Consider the following 25737-nt stretch of genomic DNA (forward strand, 5'->3'; position numbering starts at 1 on the left):
GATAAGAAAACTTAAGATTACAGACAGGTGCCAGGAGGGCTCTTAGTTACAGATTGGTAGGCATATATGCAGTGGACGATACAGGTTCAGGTTAAACAAAGAGTCTGGTTTTGATAGCCTTACGGAAGGCTAGGTGGGATTGAATGAGTCTTAGGTGAGGTGGCAGAGCGTTCCAGTGCGTGGCTGCTAGGGTGGGGAAGCTGGAGCCACCAGCGCGCACTTTCCGAGTAGTAGGCGTGACGATTGTGTTGGCATAGGGGGACCTGAGAGGTCTCTTGGCGGTGTGCCTAATAATTCTGTTGGTCAGGTAAGGAGGGGCAAGTTCGTGAAGGCATTTGTGTGTGAGAGCAAGAGTTTTAAAAACAATTCTCTCTTTGACAGGGAGCCAGTGTGCTTGCCTTCTGTAGTGAGGTACATCCCATGTGTGGGACAAGCAGTGATACCTGGCCTTCAGGCGACCAAACACCTACTCTATAGTTCCAGGCTCCTCGTGTGTACATTACTTTGTTGTTCTTCATGAACATTTCCGGGGTCTCAGATGAGTATGAGGAGCCGCGGCAGGCAGTGGAACGTGCCAGTAGAGCATGAATGCAAGGGGAATAAATCATGCAATGCATTTCCAATACATGGAGCATACACTGATTGTAATTCCAGTTCCATCATACTACCATGGGTGGTGTGTTAGGGGGGAAATGTACAAAAGGTAGATTCTCTAGGTAGAATGGGGATGTACAAGCATGGGGGACTGTGTCAATGGTGAAGGAATTACGGTTGGTCGTGTCTGATACCTGGCAGCCAGATCCATGTGGGCATTTGTAAGTCCAGGAAGCAGAGCAGCATGCTGTTTCAAAACATCACAGAGTCGTACGTGGATCCCAAGAAGCATACCAGCGTTGGCAGATTCAGATATTGACGTCATGGCGTATGCACGTTAATGCTTCATTGATGCTTCCAATTTCAACACATGTGTGCTTGATGCCCTGGGGGAGACCCAAGCAATGTGCTTGTAGTCCTGTTCCCTCCGAAAGTTAGGGAGCAAGCTACCTTGAACAAGGACATTTAGCAAAATACAGGAACGTGATGCTGGGGCATACCATGTCGCACCCCCTGGTGCGCTTTAATGTCTCTCCAGCAAATAATGAGAGAACAGCTACAAGTTTGGAAAGAGGCGGCATGATGCTTTGCAGATCGTAACACCACTCTGCAGGTTCCCATGGGGGAGTGGCAGGGTGCAGCCGACTGTGTTCCTCTTCAGCCTGTAGTGGGTGAGAATGTGCTCATTGCTGAGTATCTAGGGTGATGGTCTCACCCTCTGAACCGTAGCCCACCTCATTCTTCTCGTGCTACCCCCATTCTCCTCATCCTACCCCCATGCTCCGCTTGTCTCCTCAACCCTTCCTCTTGCTGCTGCTGCCTGACTCCATCCACAACTATCAGTGGCTCATGTAGGTTCAAATGGAAAGGTCCAACCACCTGCATTTTGACCTTTGGGTTATTAATCATTTTTCTGATCTTTAATGCCCTTTGCAGGTTATGTAGCCTGACCTGGCAGTCATTCCTGGCATCTCTTTTTCTGGTGGCAGTTTTTGGGTTGGAGTATTTACCATGTTTCCACATGGCACTCCAATTTATAACCACATCATATTTTCCACGTGCAGTATTTGGGATTACTGGATGCGTCATTTTATGTTTCGGCATTGCAGTTGGAATATGCAACATGCAGTACACATTCATGTAATTTTGCCGTACCACTGATACTTAGGTGGTCAGTAGAATCCTCTGGTATTCTGAGTGTTTTCCTCTTCCCCAAACTTTTTACTGAAGTCTCAAGTCTGGTCTAAATGCCCTTAGTCTATGTGATGTCGTCACATAACTCCCTGGTAACGTGGAGAGGAACACGGGGCCGCAGGAAGGGGAGGGATAGGATATGACGTGTGTCAGGCAGTTCCTGAGTAGGAGGATACGAATAAAGATGTGTTAATGAAGACTCCGCGTCCGTCCATTATTTGAATGTGAGAAGTGCGTGTAGAGATCTTTTCACATCTCGACAGTCTATACCATATTTCTCCTTTTTGTATGCACTATTCCTATGTACCACGTTTACTGAATCTGCAAGTGTCCCTTTAAAAAATTATTTTGATTTTACCCAGAGAGGTCAAATAAGCTGCACCTGACTCTAGTCCTCGCCCCAAGTCATCGCAAAAGCACTGTTTCTTCTAGATGGTTCGGCAAAGGTAAGAAGGATGTAAAGCCTGCATACACTTCTTGAACGGGGCACAAAGAGCATCTGTTGTATGGAAGTGAAATAGGTTGAATGTTCTCAGGCAGACTGCCTTCTATATGCATCTCTAACTAATGTTGTTTCTCTGAGACGTGAGGCTACGCTCTGCCGCAAGCCCGAGTAAATTACACAACTGTGATTATGGATACACCTCCCGATCATCTGGGGTCGGTCGCAGGAAAGTGCTCAACCGGCTCTTCAATGGGGTGGGCAGGCTTTTTCCGACAATGCCAGAAAATGGTCACCCTAACCCAACCCTGCGTTCTCCGGGAACTTCATGCTTACATGAGGCGAATCTCAGGTGCTCTCCAATTTGTGCCCATGTACAGAGCAGAGACTAGCAATAGTTGTGCCTTTGAGAAAATGGTGACTGCCATTGCAACAATGACTCCGGCCATTGATTTTAACTAACAAGCACTTTTTAAATTTGGTGTAATCAATCAAATTTATCCAAGCCTAGGTGACTTAGAATATGCGTGTCTGGGTCATGCAGTGTTTCCTCACAGGGGCTCCCACACCCGTGATGAAACTCTCCATCATACAAGTAATTGAAATATCTGGCTCCAGGGAAAATATTTGCAATCCTATTTTGCATTGATTTTCTCCACATCCACAAAGATCAGAATCGAACTGTGAGTAGCTCATTGTGTATTAACAAATAGGTTAATGCAAAAGCTCCCGTTCCATCACATGTTAATGGGAGAACTGTTTTCATTAGCAAATGGAATTAGAACACTGTACATTTGTGGTTCTGTATAGATCTGCCCCAGTAGAGAGGCTAGATCAGGCCCGGTCCGATACAGGCCAGATTATCAAAACTTTGCAACTGTGCAAAAAAGTGAAGCAAACGTATTTCGCGCCAATTTTGCTGTTTAGATAATATAGAACAGGGCAAACAGGCTTTTCTCCAATCGGTATTATCAAAATATTTTAACCAGGACAACATTGAAGCAGGTTGTTTTATTAACTACGTTTGCTGCATACACCCCATGTACAAAAATCAGTCTGATACATGTCTAGCCTCATGCAAATATTTGTTAGATATTATGAACTGTGACAATACCGGTTTGCTCCATGTTGTATTATCAAAGCATTTGCTCACTTTTTTCACTGCTGCAAGTGTTAGACAAACTGGCCCCTGAAGGTGATTTAGTTCTCAATGCATATAATAGTAAAAACAAATGTACATGGTCGCTAATACGGCCAGCGGGTCTTGCATCAGAATAGAGTTCGAGTTTAAGGGTGCCTTTGGGTGACTAATGTTTTAGTTAAGCTTGAAGGAGAGGATGTGATATGTGATACATTTACACAACAAAAAAGTACCCAGTCTTCATTTTTGGAATGAATGACAAAAAAAAAACAACTCAAGTGATTAACTTTCTGAAAATCTACCTCTGCTTTTAAGGGTTTGCTTTGAAAGCATGCTAGCCTGCACAGATACCTGCCATCTATTAAGAAAACAAGCCACAAGCTAAATTCCTGTAGCGCGCCACGGCCAGAGGCCCAGCCATAGAGGGCTGTAGAATATAGCAACTGAACAGTGCAATCATGTAGAACTCAGAGGCTGACACCATGAATACGATACAAATGGTGTGTTTCATGGACCCAAGATGGCTGAAGTTTGTTTTGGATTGTCTTCAGACGGTGTACAGGACTATTGTGCATGGATAGAGCACGCCCAATGAACACACTATTGTATCACCATTGTTATGATGCAGCCACCATTGACATTTCTGACTGCCATTTTAGTGGTTTTCCCTCCAGTAGAGAGGGGTATTTACTAGGATTATATTTGATAAATGTCTGGATAGTCAGTTGCTGAACCAGAGCAAGTTTGCCAAAGGCTGCCTTCAATCAGCAATTGAATTTGTTTAGGTAAATAACAACACTGAGCAATATCTCGTGAACAGGAGGAAGAAGAGGTGGAGACAGATAGATGATCCTGGGCACTTTGTGCTTGGATTTATTTCTGGACACAGCATCGCTGCCTGGGCTTTAGAAATTAGATAATTCTAAATGGAGTCGTACAGTGTTGAGTCAATGCCTCCTTAGGCATAGGAGGAAGATGATACATGAAGTAACCTCTGTTAAAAAAACATGATTCATTGCAACCCCAACAACCCTTCATTTAACAAGGAGGTTAAGGTCAGCGGCAGGCGGCATGGTCGGTTGGTTGGTCGAAACTTCATTGTCCTTAATGACGATCCACCAGTATCTAGAGGAAGGCTCTGGAGGACTGTTAAGGAAAGACAAGAGTAAATATGTATTCACAGAGAGTGTTGTGAAAGGCTCCCAATGGAGGGGGGAGAGTGGTTGGCACTCAAGAACTGCAAGGTCTTGGGTTTGGGACAAGGCAATGAGGGACCGACAGTATAGGCACTCCTCTGATGGAGGCCAGCCCATTAACGCAGAGATTTACAGTACTTCTCAGATGGAAGTATGACAATATAGGAAAGAACAGAAATACTTCTGGTCCCATTGCTAAATGTGTAAGTTAATCTCTATTCCTGATACTTCTTAAAAACAGGACATGCTTTTGGCATAGAGCTTATCCATTTAAAGTGAGTATATGGTAGCATTAGAGCCTTAGTATTCTCGCTATTGCCATAGAGGTGAGGATATGATGGGCATTGTATGTTTTTTAGTTGTAGCGATTACCTCCGGTCTGTTTTTGGAATTGATTTGCTGGAACTTCATATAATATCAAATCGATATCATCACTGATAATGTTATTCATCTGACCTCCCTCCCCTTCCAGCAAGTTAATTGATTGCCTGTTTGAAGTTTCTTATTTCTTCATAACAGTGCTTCTTTGTGAACATTTGGATTTACCTTCAGCGTGTATGAACAGTCCTCCACCACTGTATGTTCGTGGCAATCATTGGGTATGATGCTACTCTTTGTGGAGTGTCATATATCACTCACAAGCTACCCTATTTGTCCACTAGATTGATTGGAATCCATGGGCTGATTGTTTCAAGGAATAATCTGATTTGTGGGTCCATTTGTTGTGCATGTTTCACTGATAACAATTGCATTGTGCCGTAGCCCCCATGAACCTTCTCCACCATGTTGGAATCAGATGGCTCTGTCATGGGGACCATTGACCCTACATTCTGGCTTCTCTGTGAGCTTCTTAAAATATCTTGCAATCAAATGCGGAACTAATTGCAAGCACTCCTTCATTTAGTTGTGATGCTGGTAATGCATCGGAGGGACAGAACTTCCGTATCCTTGTCCTTTAATGCTTTGTATTGTGTGTTCTGTTGTGTTTTCTGCGGAGGAGTTCATGTGGGACTCCTGGCGGTGCAGATCTCTCTTTTGGTTTCGGTGTACAGACCCATGGGATACCCTTATGGCACCTATGGGTGGGTCGTGCAACCCTATGCCCCTAGTGTATGTTTTTGGGCACCTGTGTGTGGCCCACAGAGCAGGGTATGGGCTGGTGGCAGCTCTGTGCTGAAATGACTGGTGCCCTGAGCATCCTCCATTTTGGGATGCCCAGAACCTGTCATTGGAATCAGTAGATTCCTGATGGAAACAAGATGGTCCCCGTGGCCTCTTGCCTTCCATCGCCTGTTACCTTGGTTTTCCCGAAGTGCCGGGAAGCCCTGACTCTGTCCCTTCCCCCTGACTGGCTGTTGGGTGGAAATTCCATATGGTAGTGTGAGGAAGTGTCGACCAGACTGGCTGGAGCCTTCCCAATGACCGTATGTTGTGGGTGCACCAGTGGGTGGGACCTGGGTGAATGGAGTATGTAACGAATACACACTTCTTGTTGTGGATGTCTGGTATCTGGTGTTTGACACAATGACTGAGACAGCCCTGCCCGAAACTGGTATGAATGCAGTGTGTAGTGTTGAATTGTGTGGTACTTGTCCGAATCCACATTCTGTGTTGTGAGTGTCTGGATGGAGAAGAATGGCCTGAATGCACTGTGTGCCTGATTGGCTGACTGACTGCTGAATGCACTTCTGAGTGATTTGTTGCCTGAGTGTGACCCAGCAGAATGAATGGGAGATCAACTAGTATATCGGGGGGCCTCTCACTGCTAGAAATCGTTCAAAAGCTGAAGAGAAACTGGAGCTGAAACTGAAGCTTGACCTTGAAGCCCTGCTAGATGAAAAGAATTGCAGTTGCTTTACTTCGCCGATCTGAAAGCGGTTGTGTCTCCAAGAACTGGTCCAAGAGAGGACCTGGTATGGAGACCTCTCCCCGAGCTACGAGGGACCATCATGCACTAGCTGATCTTTGCAAAAGCTCCCTGGTAGACAATCATACGAAAGGCTGCCGACCGGAGATGGGGACTGCCGTGGAATCCCAAGGAGAAGCACCTGGACTGTTGTCCATCAGCGTCGACGACCGTCGTCACCGACCGGAGCCACCATGCTCCAGTTGCCGAAGACTTTCGATTCACGGATGCGCTCGTCTGCACCGCCGACCACCTTATCCCACCAGAAAGGCCAGGCCATCAACATGCCGAGGAGCATCCACCGGTGGGTTTCCCGCACCTAGAGACCCCAGAGACGCCGACGACTCTACGCCCTTGCAGGGCCACAGTTCTTCAAACTGTTTGCGGTCCTGAACTATTCTCGCTGAGGTGCCCCGCACGCTTCTTGCAGGAAATCTACAGTCAGTTGTCTACGAGCACCGCTAGGAAAGAAGCTGCCACTTCACTGCCGTAGTTCACCCTGTTCATCGCTGGACATTCGATGATCCGTGGCTCCTGCCTTAAAGGGATTGCACTCAAGAAGGGCCATCGATTTCCCGATGAGGAAATCTACAACACCAGGTTCTTTGGGGTTGCAGAACTATTGGAAAGACTCCTGTGAACAATATATGGACTGGGCTTGTGATATATCTTTATTCTACAGGTTGTCCAGGTGGGGAGATATCCACACAGAAGTGTGTCTAGCGGTAGGGGCCAGTATTCTGCCAATTGTTCTAACCAACTGCTTTCCTCTTATATCTATTGTTGGTTTCCTTTACGAACGGATTTGTGTGACATTTAACCGTACAGTGATGCACTTTAAAGAGATCGAATAGTGATTGTGGTAGCACGTAGAACTGTATAGATTTGACATTGTAGATAACCGAGTACAAAGTGAGTTATCGTGATATTGTACATAACCTTGAACATTAATTATATAAAGACTGTGTTTTAACTAATACAGTGTGTGGACATTCCTTTGTGGGTGTTTGGGGACTACACTGCACTTAAGAACCAGCCTGCATCACCTCCTGAGAAGGTAGGCCTTGATTGCTTGTCCATTGCTACCAACAATAGAGAATCTTGTATGGGGTCCTCTGTGCCTCTCCTCTACCATATAGAGAGCAGGAGTACAGACCCCCCCTCCCCCCTCCAGTCTCTACAGTAGTGACAGCCTATCAGCTTCATGGCTATTTTCCCTCATTTCATAGACAAGTGTCTGGAATTTACAGTCAAGTGCAGGAATGGCCCACCTCAACTTTGGTTAGAAAGCAAAAATGAGATGCCTGTGCAAATAAATCCTATACAAAAGTCTAAAATTGGCTTCGTCCAATAAGTGAAAGCCTCATCTCACCGGGGCATCAACTTCATGTACTTCATATTCAGTATGAAAATAGATCCACCCACTGCTATATGTCATTTTTGCTCGGATCACATGTAGATCTCAGCCAAACTAACCGCTCTCACGCACAAGGACGTTGGTCCACATTCAAACAGCTTGTTTAATGTACATTTCCGGTGGATGAAAACTAATAATCCAGGAAAAGCAAGTTCCTTTCTGTAGCCTATGTCACTGGAAGCTCATTGAATCCTCTCTGACTATATAATGAATCAGTAAGAGCAATAAGCATCGTAGAATCACAGATAGATATAACACATGATAAACTCCCCAACAAATGGCTTAACATAGATCTAGCAGTCGAGAAAATAGAAAGCAGGAAATTGCTCAAACCAAGCCAGAGGACATTAATGGCCATTGAGTATAGGAAAGGGGAATTCTACCCTCTATGCATATAATCTGCTGTACAGGAAACATCAGCACTATTCAAACCCTGCACTGAACTGTCTTCAACGTGAAACTCGCAGACAACATTGCATCCTAATTCAGGAAAAAAGTACCTATTGTACTCCATTTCCTTCAGCTCCCCTTGGAGCCTCAAATTCTTCAAACCCATCACAGAAGCTAACCTCCGGTCAAAACATGTAAGAACCTAAAGGCCTCCTCACCACTTGCATCCCTTAGCAGAAATTAGACTGGCTACACCGTAAAGGACCTCTTAAATCTACTTGACATCATGGCAACAACTCCCCCGTCCTCACCCTACTCATCAGTATACTGCCTCCAACAGAGTAGATCATAGGATGATCCTAGATAGATTGCAGCATGCATGGCCCTTTTCCTGGTTATCATACTAGGCAAGTTAGAGTAGGCATATTCCTGTCACTCTACAGCTCCAGGCTCACCTGAAGCTGCTAGTCCCTCTCATTGAAAGGTTCTCCACTTATTTCTCCTTTATGCTGACAACATCCAGCTTGCCTTTAGAATCTCAGAACAACAAAGAGCACATTCCAATATCACACTATGGCTTAACATCAGACACGATCGCTGCTTGAAGTGGTTGCTCTGTGTACAGTGCTGTATAAACCACCAAAAATACATGTGTAGCTCTGCCTCACTGGCAACAAAACCTAGATTTAGCTTTGACCAGAAAGCTACAAAAAGCTAATAGCTTCCGTCTTATCCCATCTGGACTTCCTATGTTTTTATTAACAATGTATAGAATTTACAACAGTACAGTTTTAATCCCTCCTCTGTCCCCCCCATCCATGAACAACAGCACAGTGTCAGTACAGAGCTAAAATGTTAGCCCGTATCTGACCTGCAAAAGAAATCCATTCGACCATTGCATCAAGTCCAGGGCAAGGCTATATGCATCACTTTGTGTTTTGAAAGAACATTAAACCCACATTCAAAACACTTCACAGATTCACCATTGAACACAGGGTTTGATAGAAGAGTGTGTGTAATGCACAACACGCCTATTGGTCCAGCAGTTCTACATGCCAAGAGCATCCTCAGGTCACTAGCGGAGAGCAAGCCACAATCCTTCACATGAAAAAAGCAAGATTTGAAAACCCGGGCCTAACATTCTGAAATCCCCTCCACAGGAACTGAAGCCTCAGGGAAACAAGCTCGAGTTCTGAAAAGTACTGAAAACCTTTATCTTCAAACAAGTATTCTCATAAACCTGGATCTTCTGCACCTTCATGTATACGTTGGCATGAAGACCATCATCATTGTTCGTCTGTCTGCACTTGTGCAGCCTCCGCACCGGGAAAGAATATCAAAGTCAGTCTTGAGTGCACCCATTGAGCCCAGGCACCTGGAGTATATAGCCTTGCCTGGCTTCACTCTGTTGTATCTCATTGCATTACATTGTCATCTTTCTGTTTCTTCTGTTCTTTGGGCTTTAGCCACAGGAATGGTCTTGTTTCATATTCAGTGAACAAACCTAAATGTACCCCAACTGTAGAATCATCAATCCCCTTACCACACACCCGTTTTCACTGCGTTCAGAAGTGAATTACATTGCTAGTGATGCATTATGATTCAGATACAAAAATCAAATCCGTTTTTTTGGTTAACTACAAGGTTCACTATTTGCATGGTCTCTTGGTACTGACAGTTTTGGGATACTGTGAGTGCATCTGTTCTCAATGGGTGATTGGGCTTGGCATCCCTCCATGACTGTTGAATGGTGGTTGTGGGTTCCAGTTTCAATGACATGGTAACATGGGCTACGTCACTTAGGTGGTTGGGGACGAAACGTTCTAAGTCCCCTTATTGAGCCAGGGTGTCTTTTTGCTCCGGGTGGTGGTGTTGAACAGGTATCATTTTATTGGGTATTGTCTGTTTGAATGCTACAGATGGTCTGGTTGTGCCTTCCATGTTACCAGAATGTGATATGGTGAATGACTAAAAGGATTTAGTATGGGAAGATAGGAATAAGGGTACCTGATAGAGGAGGGTGTTGTTGCGAGGGATTTGGGAGGTAGTTCGGAAATTAGAGTTGGAGGCTTGTGTAGAAGGGAGATGGAGTAACTAGAGGCGATTGGCATTAAGATGAAGGGGCGATCTGTGTATGTGAAAGGACGAGTGTAAAATGTAATGACTGGATCTGATTGGCAGCGACAGATTTAGCATTGAGAAAGACATTCTGTCTAGATTTTACCTATGTGTTGTCTATACCTCTGCCAACCGCTCACAATTTGTCTGGTTTTGTCATCAGATGCTTTGGTGTTGCCATCACTTGCAGTCAGATTTGAGTGACGGTTTCACCATTCTTCTTGGAATGTAGAAATGAGAGACCCTTCCATAGGACAGCAGTCCCTACTTGGAGGAAAAAACTCCAGATGTATGTGGGACTGATCAAAAGACCCTGCATCGGAGACCATGCAAGGTACCACAGCACAACAACCATGGAGGTGAAGGAACTAGAAGACTTGTGACACACATTCCTTCCTGGCCCGCATCCTTATATATTGACATCTTAAATCCTCTCAAGAGGGAGGGGCATAGCATCCCTGATGGCTTGGACTTTAACTACAGGAAATGAAACTTTACAAAAGAGAGCAGACATCTCGGCAAGTTACATAAAGCATTCATGCCAGCCGATGCCATAACCCATGATATCAAACAAGAAGGGCTGAAACTTTAATCCCATCACCTATGACCCCAACCACCAGGTGGTCCACAGTAAGATTATCATAACACAGCAGGCCACCATGAAGAACCGAGCACAAGACACTTGCCAAACATTTGCCATGATCAGATCCTTCTATGCCAAATATTACACGCAAACACCCAGATCCTCACACCATTCCCAAGCTTTTCCATTAAAAGCCAGGCACTGACGCCAATGGTATTTCCACAGAAAGTTGAGGGAGTCATACCATTAGCAGGAATTTCCATCACAATCCCAGCTAGTCACACGATTACCAAACACTCAATACTGAAATCAAGTGGCAAGGACTCACAAAACGTGCCATGTCAACCCATCATATGCCGTTATTCAGGTTTGCCAGTGCCACCCATTGACCACGTACTCACATCATTTTCCAGATATTTATATTGTTTCGCCGGATACCCCACCATTTTCGATCTGTTTTATTAATTTGTGCAAGTACTCATATCATTTGACAGGGGTCACCATCAAAAGGCCAGGCATTCATCAATAGACAAGTATCGGTATCAAAAGAGCCATCAAATGGCCGGGGACTTACAATACAGCCAGGGATTTCATGAAATGTCCATATACTCTCACTGATGGTTGCCTAGTGGAGCAAGCCAGTTGTAATGGCCCCTGACAGAGAAACCATGGAGGGACGCTTAGTTAGGTATTTGTAGAGCCACTGGAGTGTGGCATCTCTACAGCCCCACAGTCCTGCATCATTTCTTAGCTTCACTATAATCTACAGCAGGGCCTGGGTGGAAATCAGCATGTGGTGTGCTCTTTCTTTGGCAGCAAGACCAAAGAGGCATCCAGGCCATGGGGAGAAGATTTGGAGTAGAGCCAAACAGTATGCTTCTCTCCTACTGCAGGGAATGGACTGATTGCCCCCAAAATTCAATGAATGATCGCCAGGGATCAAGTCCTAAAAAAAAAAAGTGGGGGGACTCATCAACAAACGCAATGTGATGTGAAGTCATTGGAAATTAGCATATCAAGGTAAAATATGCATATTTCATTCAATTGGCTTTGCATAATAAGCACCCAAATTGCACAGGACTAATGCATTTTCCTTTCATAAAAATCAACATACACACAAAACGAGAGAGGATATTTTCTTCTAATAGTGTTTTTGAAAACGTTAAAAGGTGTGCATGTTTTAAACTCAAGAATACAAATGTTTTTCGTGGAACTTGCAGTACCGAAATAAGACATTTCACCTTTAGTTGTTTGTTATTTTTCATCAGGTTATCTAGTGTAGTGGTGACGTGTCTGACCTGTAAACCTGCCGACTGTAGTTCGATCCCCGAGTTTGGCTTTAATTCATACATCGAAAGAGGACAATGTTCCTCTTTTTAGCTGGGGGGGACTGAGTCCACCCTCTGAAAAAAGGGGGTGGACTCCGTCCACCCGCATGTACCCTCGACTTGAGCCCTGATAATAACTGGACTTATTATTTGAAAAGCTGCACAAACACATATCACTAGCCCTCTTTTGCTTCCTCAATAACCATCCATCTCTATTGTATTCCTCTTGTATAAACTCTCTCTAACCACCTCTCTATCCTTGCGTCTCTCCCTGTCTCTCTCTCCCTCTCTCTCCATTATTCTCTAATTCCCCGTTTTAGTTCCATTTATTCTCATTCTCTCTCTTTCTCTCTCTCTCTCTCTCTCTCTCTCTCTCTCTCTCTCTCTCTGTCTCTATCTCTCTATCTATCTCTCTCTATCTATCTCTCTCTCTCTTTCTTTCTCTCTCTCTCTCTCTCCCTCTCTCTCTCTTTCTCTCTCTGTCTCTCCCTCGCCCCTCTCTCTATTTGTCTGTCCAACTCTTGCACTTTTTTTCTATCTTTCTCACTCCATTTTTCTTTTCATATTATCAGCTTACTCAAGAGTAATATGTGTTTCCCACCCGCTTTGCCAGGGCGACACTTATTAATCATGATGTGGACGTGTTAAAGCAAATGCTAAGCATCTTTCGAGAAAATGTTGTTTTATAAATTAAACTTTGCTTAATTACCTTGGATTAACCACATGGCAGTCATAAACAAGTGGACCTATCACTTAAAAGCCACAGTGTGGGAATTCAGTAAATAGTGCACATCTTGGCCAGCATTTCCAAGCGTGCTCAGGTCCAATCACACATTTTGAAGACATCCTGGACATTGTGTTCTTTAAAGAAAACCTTGTGATCCTAGTGTTGGTGCCATTAATCAGGAACGATTACTCCAAGACACCTGTTAATGCAGTTTTATCCTGGATAATGATCCGAAGCAAAGTTGCGTTAGGCATTTATGAAATGGGGTTACATCTTCTGCAGACTGTCCAGGTATGAACTCTGTTCAGATAATATGTGATCAGCTGGAGGTGTACTTGAAAGTGGTACACAAACCAAGCAATGAAGATAGATCAAATTGGGGATTAATGATATCAGCGACAAATGTTGCTGAATGGAATGGAGCAACAGTGAGTATATAACCAATGCATAGTGCTGGACTGCTCAGATGTGTAGAGTTTTTGAAGGGCAATGCTTTATTTTCTATTATTTCTTATTATCAACGACACATAAGCAACACCAACAGCACACGAGGACTGACATCAATCCAACACTCGCACGGAAACTCAGCACCCGGTGTATACTGAGTTAAAGCTGCCAACAGAACACCACTCCTCTCACTATCCTACTCCCGCTTCACCTACTAACCCATCCCACCTTCTTATTTGCAGATCCGCCAGAGTGCCTGGGCACCAACTCCATTGGTGATGGTGCGTGGTACAAATACCTTTAACATTTAATATTAACATTTAACATTAACATTTAACATTAACTGTAGTCCCCAGATCCTTCATTATCATTATTTTGTGTTATCACGGGAGTTCTTCAACCAAGTAAAGAGAAAATCTGAAACTTCTGGGTACCTTTTTATTTAAATCCCCCAGGTATATTCAATCTATACGTGTCAATGACTGGGTCTTAACGAGGTTCTGAAACAACAATGAAATGCAGTCCAATAGTAATGGTTAATCTTGTGGTGTATTTATTTTTAGTAATCAAAACTCCAAGAGAGTCACAAATATTTTTCCAATAGTAATCCAAGTAATGGACATTCATTCCATCACACAGATAGTCAGAAGGTCATCATCTGATTCTGACAGATCAAAGCCTAACTTTCGGAACCTATGGGAACAAATGCCCTCTTGTGTACTCTGAAACCGTCGTCACTAAAAAGAAACCATTGTCACAGATATTTCCCTATAAAAGATAATGTTAATCTACGATACATGTCGATGCAAACATTGAAGCAGATTCTGCCCTTGCACATTCGCAGCAGTACAGTGCCTTTGTTTACATTGATCAACACATGTGTTTCTCTGTACCCACTATGAAACCCTGTACTGTTCCACAGTCAACTTCTGTTTTTTTCTTTCTTTTATAATTAACCCTCTGTGGCTTTGTAAAAGGGCCATTCATTGGGTTTGAAATTTTAGCAAAAGGAAACTGGCTTTCACAGTATTTAGAAAAATGTATCTTTTAAGCAAGTAACCCTTCCCCAGCATAGCAGAGCAAGTGTTCATGCTTGAATAGTATGTTAGTTGCATCAATGCATTTCCCAGTATTTGTTTTTAAATTCACAAATGAAAGTGTTCATATTGCTAACTGCTGCACTTTCTTGTGAATACAGTTCCCTTACATGTTTACCCGTACATACCACAGCACTCTTTCCATCTTGTAGCTTTTGTCCTGACATATGTTCCCCCTTTTTCCAAAAATGATCCTTGAAAAGCCCAAGATGATCCTTGAAAAGCAGGAGAATGTTCGGAAAAATACAAAGCCATACATTTGTTAGATTCTGAAACCTAGAGCTTTATGGATAAACCATTGATAATTATTAAAATGATTGCTCAATGGAGGTCACTCTTTCCATCTTCTCTTTGATAGTTCCATAAGATCAAACGTCCATCGCAAGATCTGGTTCAGCCCCCAATAATCTATTTTTCTACCATAATCTAACATCCCTAATATAGGATCTTTTGGTGATGGGAAGGCAGCTTGATTTTCTTCTCAGTATTCTTGTCACACACGTTTTATTGTGATGCTTAATAGGGGACAGATCAAGTGTGGGTGCATCTTGCATCTTCGTCGCAAAGGTTTAGGTGAGTCTTTTATTTTTCATAAATTTCACCATCATCTGCTCGTGACCATTTTCAATGTCATAAGCCTTTGCCTCAATCTCTTTTTCAGTGGATTGACTATACTCTTCAGATATGGCCATCATCTACCTCCTTTGGTCTCCCTCTTCTCACTCCATCTCTCCCCCTTGGATCCAGTATGCTATGGATGAAATGGATTTAGGAGATTGAGGATAGATAGAAACCAGACGTGTTAAGTATTAATTCAAATAATTATTTCTCATTTCCTGGGGTTCTTTTCACTGACCTACGATCAATATACCTATAAAACATTAACCACTCATTCTTTCCTTGCATCCTAAACCTTCCTATTCAATGTTACCATACATGGTTTGCAAATCCTTTACATTGTTGTATTTGCCCTATAAATCTACCTACTTACCTCTTAATGTATATAGTTTCCATTGCCCTTTCATTGGGACATCTATTTTTCCCACGCTCCCCAAATAAATCTCCTCAATAACCTGGACTTTGGATGACATGGTTTTATCTGATTCGATTGCACAAACTGTTTGAAAACTTTGTCACCTAATACACAACTGGAGCTATCAAGTCAATGATTTTGAATGTACCATTCTGCAATGCCATGAATTTCAATTGCTTTTTATAGTTAAATCAAAACAAGTCATCACCAAATGTGTACTCTCTGAGTGATGCCTTTCTGCTAAAAAGGTTTTGGCACTGTCATCTGCATTCTGCAAGTTCTTTTTAACAAAAGAAAAACCATGTTGACAATGTTGCCTCGGATATTCCACAAATTTGTGAATAGTTGAGAAATTGATCAATGTTTATTCATTGGCTTTATGAAGTAAATGCTGCGGTAACACCATTTTCCTACCGGTAACCCACTCATGGAGACTTAAATTCATAGATGTTGAAAGCATTGCTCTAATTGCCATGAGGACAAGAGGAGGTTCCAAATTTCAACAGAGTGCTGCCTCAGCTACACATTTCTTCAATATGTTTACAATTGTTTGATTTGTTGTTTCAACACCCACACTAGAGGATGGTCTGTAGAAAATATGGAGTTTTTGTTTCACACCTAAGATCTCCCACATTGTTGTCAACACTGCACTAGTGAAATTGTATCCTCTGTCTGAAAATGGGGTTTACCATCAATGTTGCAGCAGTTTCTGTCCTACAATTGGGAGCAGGTAAAATTCAGTCCTTCTAGTCATTATGCGGACTGCCATCAGTGTGTACTTATTTCCCGAGGCTGATCTTTGGACAGGATCAATAAAATCCAACTGGAGATTGGACCACAGTAATGTCACCCCTCATTTAAGTAGAAACACTCAGTTGGGTACTATGGTTGCCTCTGGGGTTCGGTCATGAGTGATACTGCTGCTTATGTCCTTGAGCATCGTGTTGATGATTTGTTGGACGTTTATGATTTTCTTTTTAAAGTGGTTTGCATTGTCATCACAGAGTTTCTGCGAGGGAGTAAGAACGTTATTGCAAGATGTCGGTTTTGTATCTCATTTACGATGTTGAACATCTCTTTTTGTGCGTTGCTTGCTTTTGAGAAGTGTTCATCATTTAGCGGTTTATTTGCTTTCAAGATTTCTGCTTTAAAGAGCTGTATCTGTTTTTGGTATTTGATTTGATTTTGTTGGTTGTAATGTTTCCTCATAGCTTGTTTGAGCTTCCTGTTATTTTCTTGAATGCTCTCAGGTGGGGCGTAAACAATCTGGTAGCCATTTTCTTAGAAACATAAATAGACCAATATATAACTATGAAAGACTACATTGACAAAGAGTAGGCCACAAAACGTTCTCAAACAGCCCATTGAAAGAAAGAGGACTTTAAGAATGGAGGCCTGTAGAAAGGGATTTCACAAACTAAGGTCTGATAACACTATATGTTAAGCCACTAACAAAAGGATGAGAATTGAATGTCACCTTTAATTCAATGAACAGTGAATAGGCATTGATCAGAAAGCCCATTATTACATCTGGCTATTTTATTTTACTGTTCATGTGTTTATTACATTGCAATATATCCGGCAAGCCCAGTATCAATGTGACAACTCTCTTGCCAAAGAACCAAAATAATCATTAAGCTGACACTCTCAATGTGCCTTGTTGTGATATCTTTCACTGCATCACTGTACACAATAATATTTTATTGTATATCAGCTTGCAGTTTGATGCTCTGACTACAAATGGCAAAATATTTATACGTGGCACTAGTAATATCACAATGTCATAGGCCTGGCTTCGCTGGGAATGTCTGATTTTAATAATTAGCACATTATATTAATTTATAGGCACAAGCCTAAAGCCAAATCAAGTCCATGTAAATACATTTTTGCTATTGCAGAGTTCACGTGACTTCCTCAAATATGTTTTTCTTTTACCCACAGGGCTTAAATGTACAGAATGAATATCCATACAATACTGAAGGATATAACAGTATGATTCCAGGAAGCCTGACGCAAATTCTTCCTGCATCAAGCTATGAACCCATTCCAGATGGCAATTTGCCAAGCTACAGTCAAAACATGCTTGCATATGACAGACACTACGCCGAAGTATTGCAAACTCCTTGTCATAGACTGGGGCCTGGGGCTGCGACAACTATGGATATTCCTTATGGACCAACCAGCTACTCTAGTATGTTGATGTCTTCCACGATTCACCCAGTATGCCCAACCAGCATTATCCAAACAACCAACAAAAATGGCATCTTTTCTGGATTATTAAACAACCCCCTAATTGAGCCAGTCCCTATGGTGGATATGGGTGTGATGGACAACCAACCTTGCAAGTCCCAGGAAGACCTTGAATCAGATTCAGGATTATCACTAAACTACAGTGATGCAGAGTCAATGGAGGGCACAGACCCTGGGCAGTTACATCCAGAGTATGTGGAGTTATATCCACTAGGTTACCACACCTCTCAAGAACAGTATTGTATGTTACCTTGCGCACAGGATATGCCATCGAGCCATGCCTTTATGCCTCCACCAGGATCTGTGCAAGGTTTTGATATGCAGGACAGCCATTGTCAAGGTCCCTTTGGCAAGATCAAGCAGCACAATCATATCGAGATGACATGCAGCCGGGATGAACGCAGGGCTATGACAATGAAAATTCCCTTTTCAATTGAGAAAATTATAAACCTCCCTGTGGATGATTTTAATGAGCTCCTGTCTACGTACCAGCTTAATGAGGCCCAATTGGCACTCATAAGGGATATTCGTCGGAGAGGTAAGAACAAAGTTGCTGCTCAAAATTGCAGGAAGAGGAAACTGGAGAATATCATCCATCTAGAGAAGGACTTGGATGAGTTGAAGGAAGATAAGGAAGAGCTCCTCAGGGAGAGGTGTGAGTTCAACAAGTCAGTTTGTGCTATGAGACAGAAACTCAACGAACTCTATTTAGAGGTCTTTAGAATGCTTAGGGATGAAGACGGGCATCCATATTCACCAGAAGAGTATTCCCTCCAGCAGGCAATGGATGGAAGTGTATTTCTAGTCCAACAAAATAAAAACCAGGAAGACACAGAATGATATGTGTTATCAGGACTGAAAAGTATTTATTTGGTCTTGGGATATCAAGCTGCAGAAGCTACACATGTCACAGCCAGTATATGTTTCATTGCAATATTTTATTTAAATAAACATATTTTACCATAACTTACTGCCCCAGGGATCAGGCCGGGAAAGATAGGATTGGCCACATGCTCATCTTCTCTAATTGCAACAACTTGTGTTATGGCCAGATTTTCAGGGAACATTCAGCAATTATATCACAAATGATCTCCAGTTTTTATCTGTCTTTTAAGGGGTGGAGATAAATATTTTATACATTCAAAAATGCACCTATCATTGTTACTAAATAAACTCAATTTTGGTATCGTGATTTTCCTGATGATCTTTTCCATTCTTTCTGTGATTGGTTTCTAAATGTTCTAAATAGATCAGAACTCTATGACCTCAACTCAGTTAATCCTAATGAAAATATGAAGCTAGCAGCTCACTGTCACTGATGGTCATATAGACAGTTCTAACGTCAGACAGTAGCCAACGTAGGACAACAGTGACATTGTTGTAAGAGATGATGACTGCATATAAAATGAATTGATGGTTATTGCCAGACCAGTACATGTACATTTTTCATCTCTTACATTTCATAATCAGTGCTTTCCCAATCAATACCTATGATAGCTGTACCATCACCAGAAATAAGAGAAAAAGGAGACGCTAGTTGTTACATTATATTATATTGTTTTTTTTTTGGTAAATGCGTTGTTCACATCTTTAAGCATTTTCGCAGAACTGGGAGCAACAATATGGAATAGAACCAGGTTATCTTGGGAAAAGGTGAGTTTTACATATTTGTTACAAAATGCTAATTCCAGTGTTCTCCCGATCTGTTCCGTGAGAGGATTCCATAGACTTTGTGCAAAATATCTGTCTCTGCTTTCTTTCTTTCTGAATATCTGAGTTTCAGCCAGCTTAGCATTGGTGAGTCAGAGGCTATGAGAGGGAAGCTCTGCTTCTAGTTTTCCTACAAGTAATCATGGCCCTCTGTCATATAATGTCCGAGTGGTTCTGCACAATACCTTGAATTCTGCATGCCTCTCCAAAGTGAGGCCAGGGCAGGAGAGATTTAATCCCAGCGGTCCACATGCAGCAGGAGATGAGCTGCAGAAAATGGGCTAGGCCCATGAAAGTGCTGCAAGTCTGGTCTCCATTTGCTGCAGCAAGCAGGTCAGAAAATGGGCTAGGCCCATGAAAGTGCTGCAAGTCTGGTCTCTATGGGAACACATGTATGAAATGATCATCTGTTCTCAGTACAGTAAAGATACGCTTCATACTTTTGATGCTGTGGAAAGTTATTTCTCATTCTGCACTCCCATATTTATGGCGATTGTTAAAGACTGGGGGAACTCCACTATGGTTTTCTGCCAATGGTAACAAGGCCAAAGATTGGTTGGGCCTACATGATTAAGCTCTGTTTTAGAGCAATTCAATTTAGGATTGTTTAGGTAGAGCCACATATCCATTATTGTAATGTACTGTGTAAAATGACATATAGGTAGGCTGTGTTTGAGGGAAGTAAGGGGCCATGGAAATGATTTGGTAGCAGTCTTCAGAGAAGGATTTAATCTATTGATGGATGGCAACCTTTACTCCAAAGACCTGATGGTTCAGAGAAGATAAGCAAGTGACTGATAGTATCAAAAGATGCCAAAGATCCATCTACTATTCTTCTGTGATCTTCAATAACTCTATAATTGAATCAGTGTTGCTCAGGGCTCTAAAGGCCGCTTTGGGATGATCCAACAGATCGTCGGTCTCAGCAAAGGTCTGTGTTCATCCCCTACTCTTTACATTAGCTTTGAATGAAGCAGCACATTTGAAATAGATCACAAGTTGGCCACTCCTGAGGGATCTGATTCCAATTTCTTTAACACAAGTTGAACCTATAGAGGAGGATAGTTCATAAGTTAAGCAGGACAGGGGACGACCTTCACTTTGCAAGTTCGAATCTAGAGGCAGGACCATCTCAAAGAGTCATCCTTCACTGGTAGATAGACCATTAAATGGGGTAATGATAAGACCCTTCAAGGCAGGGCATACCAGCAAGTGTAATGCAGTGAGCCTTAAAGATTTAGATACTACACCCAATTACAGAGCATCGCTAATGAAAGACAGGATATAAGTTGCAACAACAGGAAGGAACATATTTTTCTCAAGGAGTGGAGGAAAGGAGTGCTCTTCTGGACAACCCGAGCAATGACTGTTATTAAAGTATTATATATTAAACAGGGTGTGTATGTCAACCTCAGGAGGAACATACATGAGTGGGGACACAGGGTTCAACTGCGAGTCTGGGAATGCTGGTCCCTTAACCTGAATACATTTGTGACTTTTGAGATTTTTCTCTTAAAAATAATACATACAGATTGTAAAGGAATTATTCTGTTGTGGAAAGCATATTGTCTCTTAAACATGCGCTCACCCTTTTTCAAGTAGTAAATGAAATAAAGTCATATAACGGACAATCAAATATAGTTAATGAAATGAAAAAGTGATTAACCAATTCAATGGATTTCCAAATTGGTGTGTTAGTATAAACACTTGTGAATAAGTGTCAAGTTATCAAGACCTAGAAATTGCAAAAGCACATGAGATAGAATTAAGAATTTATCAGCATGCAAGCGAAGCATTGCAGACAAGCAGATGCAGTGAAAACCTGTGAATCACATTGAAACAAGTACTCACCTAGACGCTACTTACAATATCTGAGACTAAACAGAACTTTTAACAAACAGCCCCTGTTTTAGTAACAGCCCCTAAATGTGGGACGTACTACTTTCTGATGGTAGTGAAGCTCCTTCAGACTAGTTGTTTTGTTTTGGTATTGTTTAATGATTTTAGAAGCTCAGTATACCAAGAAAGCTTTGTTCAGTAACTTGTTCCCCTTGCAGACCAGACTCCTACTCACAAGGTCAAATATGTTTCCATTGGTTGTCTATTGTTTAACTCGTGGCATACTTGAGGACTTATTAAGCCGTTAAACCATTATATATGAGTCTATGTGATTCCATCAAACACATTTACCTACTGGTCTTCTATTTCACTCCTCTTGGTGGACTTTGTTTCAATTTTTTTTCTCTTAATGGTGGTGTTCCCCCTCTCGCACTAGCCTCACTCCTCCGATTTCGTTTTTTGATTGTCTCAAAATTCAAAGGGGCACCAACAGGAGCATCCCTGTCATACTATCGGTACTGTACCTTTAACTGTACCCATTATCCCTCATGCAGCAATGTCCTAAAGTCCTCAGATTGTTTGTTTTGCTGACATGACTTATGACGTATAGAATGAGAGCACTATGTTTCAGCTCCCATGTGGGGAGGTGCATGCAACTCTAAGAAGACACAAGCCGCAGAAAAACAATTACCGGGAAAAAGATGTTTGCCTTCTGATGCTTGTGACTCCGCTTACATTCACATGCTTTGCATAGACTAGGTAGCAGTACTTGAAGGTGGCCGGTGAGCTGAAGGGACAGCTGAAAACAGTTGCTTTAATATTGTTTGATCCACATATGAGCCTGCCTTTGCATGTGTGTGTATACAATAGAGTTATGTGAATGTGTGACTGGACTCAATGTCGCCACTTTGCAAATAGCATCTAATGGGATGTTTGCAATGAAGTCTAGCCTCTCCAGTACTCTGTGTGGAGGGTACTTTGGGAGTGAAAGAAACAGAGTGCCTGCCATTCTGTAACTGAGTTGAACGCAGCAAACAATACATCTTGCAGTGGTAGCCCACCTGTCTTGCTCAATGAGAATATGAGTTAAGCTCCCCTAAAGTAGTCACTCGATTACTCAGGGAAGCAGTGGAGTCATGAGAAAATTGCATGCACATATCTATGAACAGTTCATCCCCAGTGAATTACAGAGGGACCCATGGTGTGCGTACCGAGATGCAAAAGTGGATCATTTGGCATTTATTTTGGTCACAAATATGTCTATTACTGAATGACCTAAAGCTCTAAAAATCTGTTTGAGTATGTTTGTGTTGAAGCCCCATTCATGTTCTCTGCTTAAGTTATCTGTGAGTCAATTGTGTATCCCTGGCACTTTTGAGTGTGCTCTGCCATGTCAAATATGGCTCCTGTGTTGTCTGTGTTGATAAGGATGCTCTCGCCTGTATGAATCTATTGGGACATGCATAGAGCTATCTTGATTGCTTGCATTTCTAATATGTGTATGTGCTGTGACGCTTGCTGAATTGTCCTGTTGCATTGTTCATCTTCTGTGTTGTTGCCAGCATCCCCAGACCATGGGACCTGTCTATGGTATTCTATGGTGGAATGATTACTTTGTAATTTGTTTAGTTGGACGTTGGTGTGATGCTAACCAGATCTGCGGGTCGATGGGGGAGATCTTGTCTTGAATAAAGAAGCTGATAGCTACTTACCTTAGGCATACAGCTTCATCTTTGCACTGGTGACGAGTGTCTGGACCCCAGTGCCAGTGCCCCCTGGCAAGAACTGCTGCCCTGACAACGCTGTGTGCCCCGGCCGGATCCCTCCCCTCCCAGGAACCGCTCATGTGCGGGATCACTGGAGAGCAGATGATTCTTCCACAAATCTGCTCCTGCAAGCTCCTTTCTCGCATTGATTGCCACAAGTGTGCCGCAGGACGTACTGCACTGGTTATGGCGTCCCTCCAAGCTCTGCTGTCATGGTGGAGGAGGTGAGTGTATAAGTGGGGAATCAGAGGGGAACGGCAGTGAGAGTGGCCAAAAAAATATGTTTGATAACGATAGGAGCCTTGCGCTTGTTTGGGTGCGCATGTGCTGATACGCTGCATTGGCCCACTCGAGCCATTGTCTGGCGCATACACTGCAGCAAGCTGACGTAGCATTGCCAGGCCACCATGCCACACTTGCTGCCCTTGGAAAAAAGGACCATCCGACGTAAGATGCACAGTGGCCATTTTAGTTGATATTGGTCACTGGGGCAACCGCCACAATTTGCAGCTATTAGGAAGATTTCTGCATCAAAGGAGTGCACTATCTGGGCCTATTATAAAGGTACTCTTTTTGTTTTCTCCTTCTTGTGGATTTATTGATTTGTTTTTGTGACTCTCTGGGAAATAGGTGCAACACAGTAAGGATAACAATATGCCCAATATGTTTGTGCATGCCACCAGGAACACTGCCATACAATGGCCATGCCAGAGGTGCCCGGTTCCTCCTGCATTCATGACTAGTCCAGGCTCTGCAAACATTAAATGGTCAAAATGGAAAAAGGATTTTCTCCACTATGTGAGGACAGCTTGTGGCAACGCAATTTCTACAGATCGCAAGGTGTCCCTCCTAATGCATTTCGTAGGATATGAGGGTCGGCATATATACGAAACATTGCTGGAATTGGATGAGTCACACAAGGACTCTGTTTCAAATGAATTTGGTACGGCTTTGCAGAAATTGGATTTTCATTTTAATCCCAAGACCAGCACAGTTTTGGAGAGATATAATGTTGGAGTTAGAGTGCAGGAAGATGGAGAATCTGTGAAAGAGTATGATACTGCCCTTCACCATTTATTTCTCTCCTGCAAATTTGGTGACTAATTAGATGAATACACAAGGTATCAATTTACGATTCACTGTGCTAATCATTAAATAAGGGAGGAACTATGGCTCGAGGATGAGCCAAGTTTGGATGAGGTGATACGCATTGGAAAATGATTTGAGCATTCTATGGCATGTGTGGCAAAATTGACAAAGAAGGATGGTAAAGCCCCTGCAACTAAAAGTTTAAGAGTGGGAGAAGCAGGGAATGGGAAAAAGAAGAAGCAGAAGGGTGGTAGTCACTGTGTGCGTGATGCCTCTGACTCCAAAGGCGATAAGTTTAAGGTACAGAAATCCGAAGAACGTTTATGCTTTAGGTGTGTGAGTGCAAATCATTTTGTCAGGTCCTCGGCATGTCTAGGGAGGAGAGTCATTTGTTCTAAGTGTAAAATATGGGGCATTTATGCCAATTGCTGAAAGAATTTCACATTTGGGGCAGGGTGCAGATTATTATATATAACAGAGGAAGGGCAGCAATCATTGTGTGATGAAGAAGAGGATCAAATAGAAGTGATTGCGCTCAATATGGTGAAGTGTGCTGCTGATGAAGGTTGTGAGCGTCCATTTGCAGAGGTTGAAGTTGATGGCAAGTATGTCAGGATGATGGCGGATTCAGGAGCAATGGTTTTGTTGATTCCTCAAAAGGTGTTCTTGAGGGAGACGGGTGGACAGCTAATTGTCCTATTACCTCCTGATATCAAACTGGGTGGATATCATTTGGGAAAGATTGATGTCAATGGAAACTTAGTTGCACATTTTAAGTTTAAGGGCAGAGAAGCACATGGTAAGATTTATGTTTCAAAAAGTGGCAAGACACTACTGGGGTGGAGGGTGCAAAAGGGGTTAGGTATAAGACTTGATCCCAACACTGTTGAACAAGTGCTACGCATGGGAGAGAATGTGAGTGTAATGGAATCTTATCCCAGGTTGTTCTCAAAGAGTATTGGTCGTGTGGAGGGTATGATGCACAAGATAGTAGAGAGTAGTGTTCCTATTGTGGCAAAGATGCGCTCAGTGCCTTTGGTGATGACAGAAGGTGTGATAAATTTACTATAGAAATTGAAGGCATCTCACGTGATGAAGAAAACGGGAAGTGTAGAATGGGTGTCACATTTGGTGGTGGTGAAAAGGTCAAGTGACGAGCTGAGGCTCTTTGTGGATTTACGAGAGCTCAATAAGTGTGTTGTTGTGGAGAGTCATCTGCTCCCTAATATGACAGAGATGCTAACAATGGTGGGGAAGGCAAGGTATTTCTCGAAACTTGACATGGCCTCCACCTACCACCAAATAGAGCTAGATGAGCAGTCGAGGAAATTAACTACTTTTATCACCCATGAAGGAGTATTCCAATTCTGCAGGGTGCCTTTTGGGATAGTCTCGGCTTCATCTGTCTTTCAGAAGATAATGGACTTTCTTTTGAGAAGCCTGCAGGACGTACATTGTTTGCAAGACAAT

General features: G+C 42.7%; 1 protein-coding gene across 3 annotated transcripts in view; it reads left to right on the top strand.

The window, feature by feature from the left end:
• NFE2 (nuclear factor, erythroid 2) overlaps positions 1-19055 on the top strand; it is a 170430-nt gene extending 151375 nt beyond the window's left edge. For all 3 annotated transcript variants that reach the window (XM_069653245.1, XM_069653247.1, XM_069653246.1), the window contains one exon: positions 17555-19055. In XM_069653245.1, the coding sequence (XP_069509346.1) occupies positions 17555-18703 (1149 nt within the window). In that variant the 3' untranslated portion in view covers positions 18704-19055. The remainder of the gene's footprint in view (positions 1-17554) is intronic.
• Positions 19056-25737: the final 6682 nt, after the last annotated feature.

Source organism: Ambystoma mexicanum, chromosome 3q (genome assembly GCF_040938575.1).
Source record: "Ambystoma mexicanum isolate Mex_15411 chromosome 3q, UKY_AmexF1_1, whole genome shotgun sequence".
In the NCBI taxonomy this organism is placed as follows: domain Eukaryota; kingdom Metazoa; phylum Chordata; class Amphibia; order Caudata; family Ambystomatidae; genus Ambystoma; species Ambystoma mexicanum.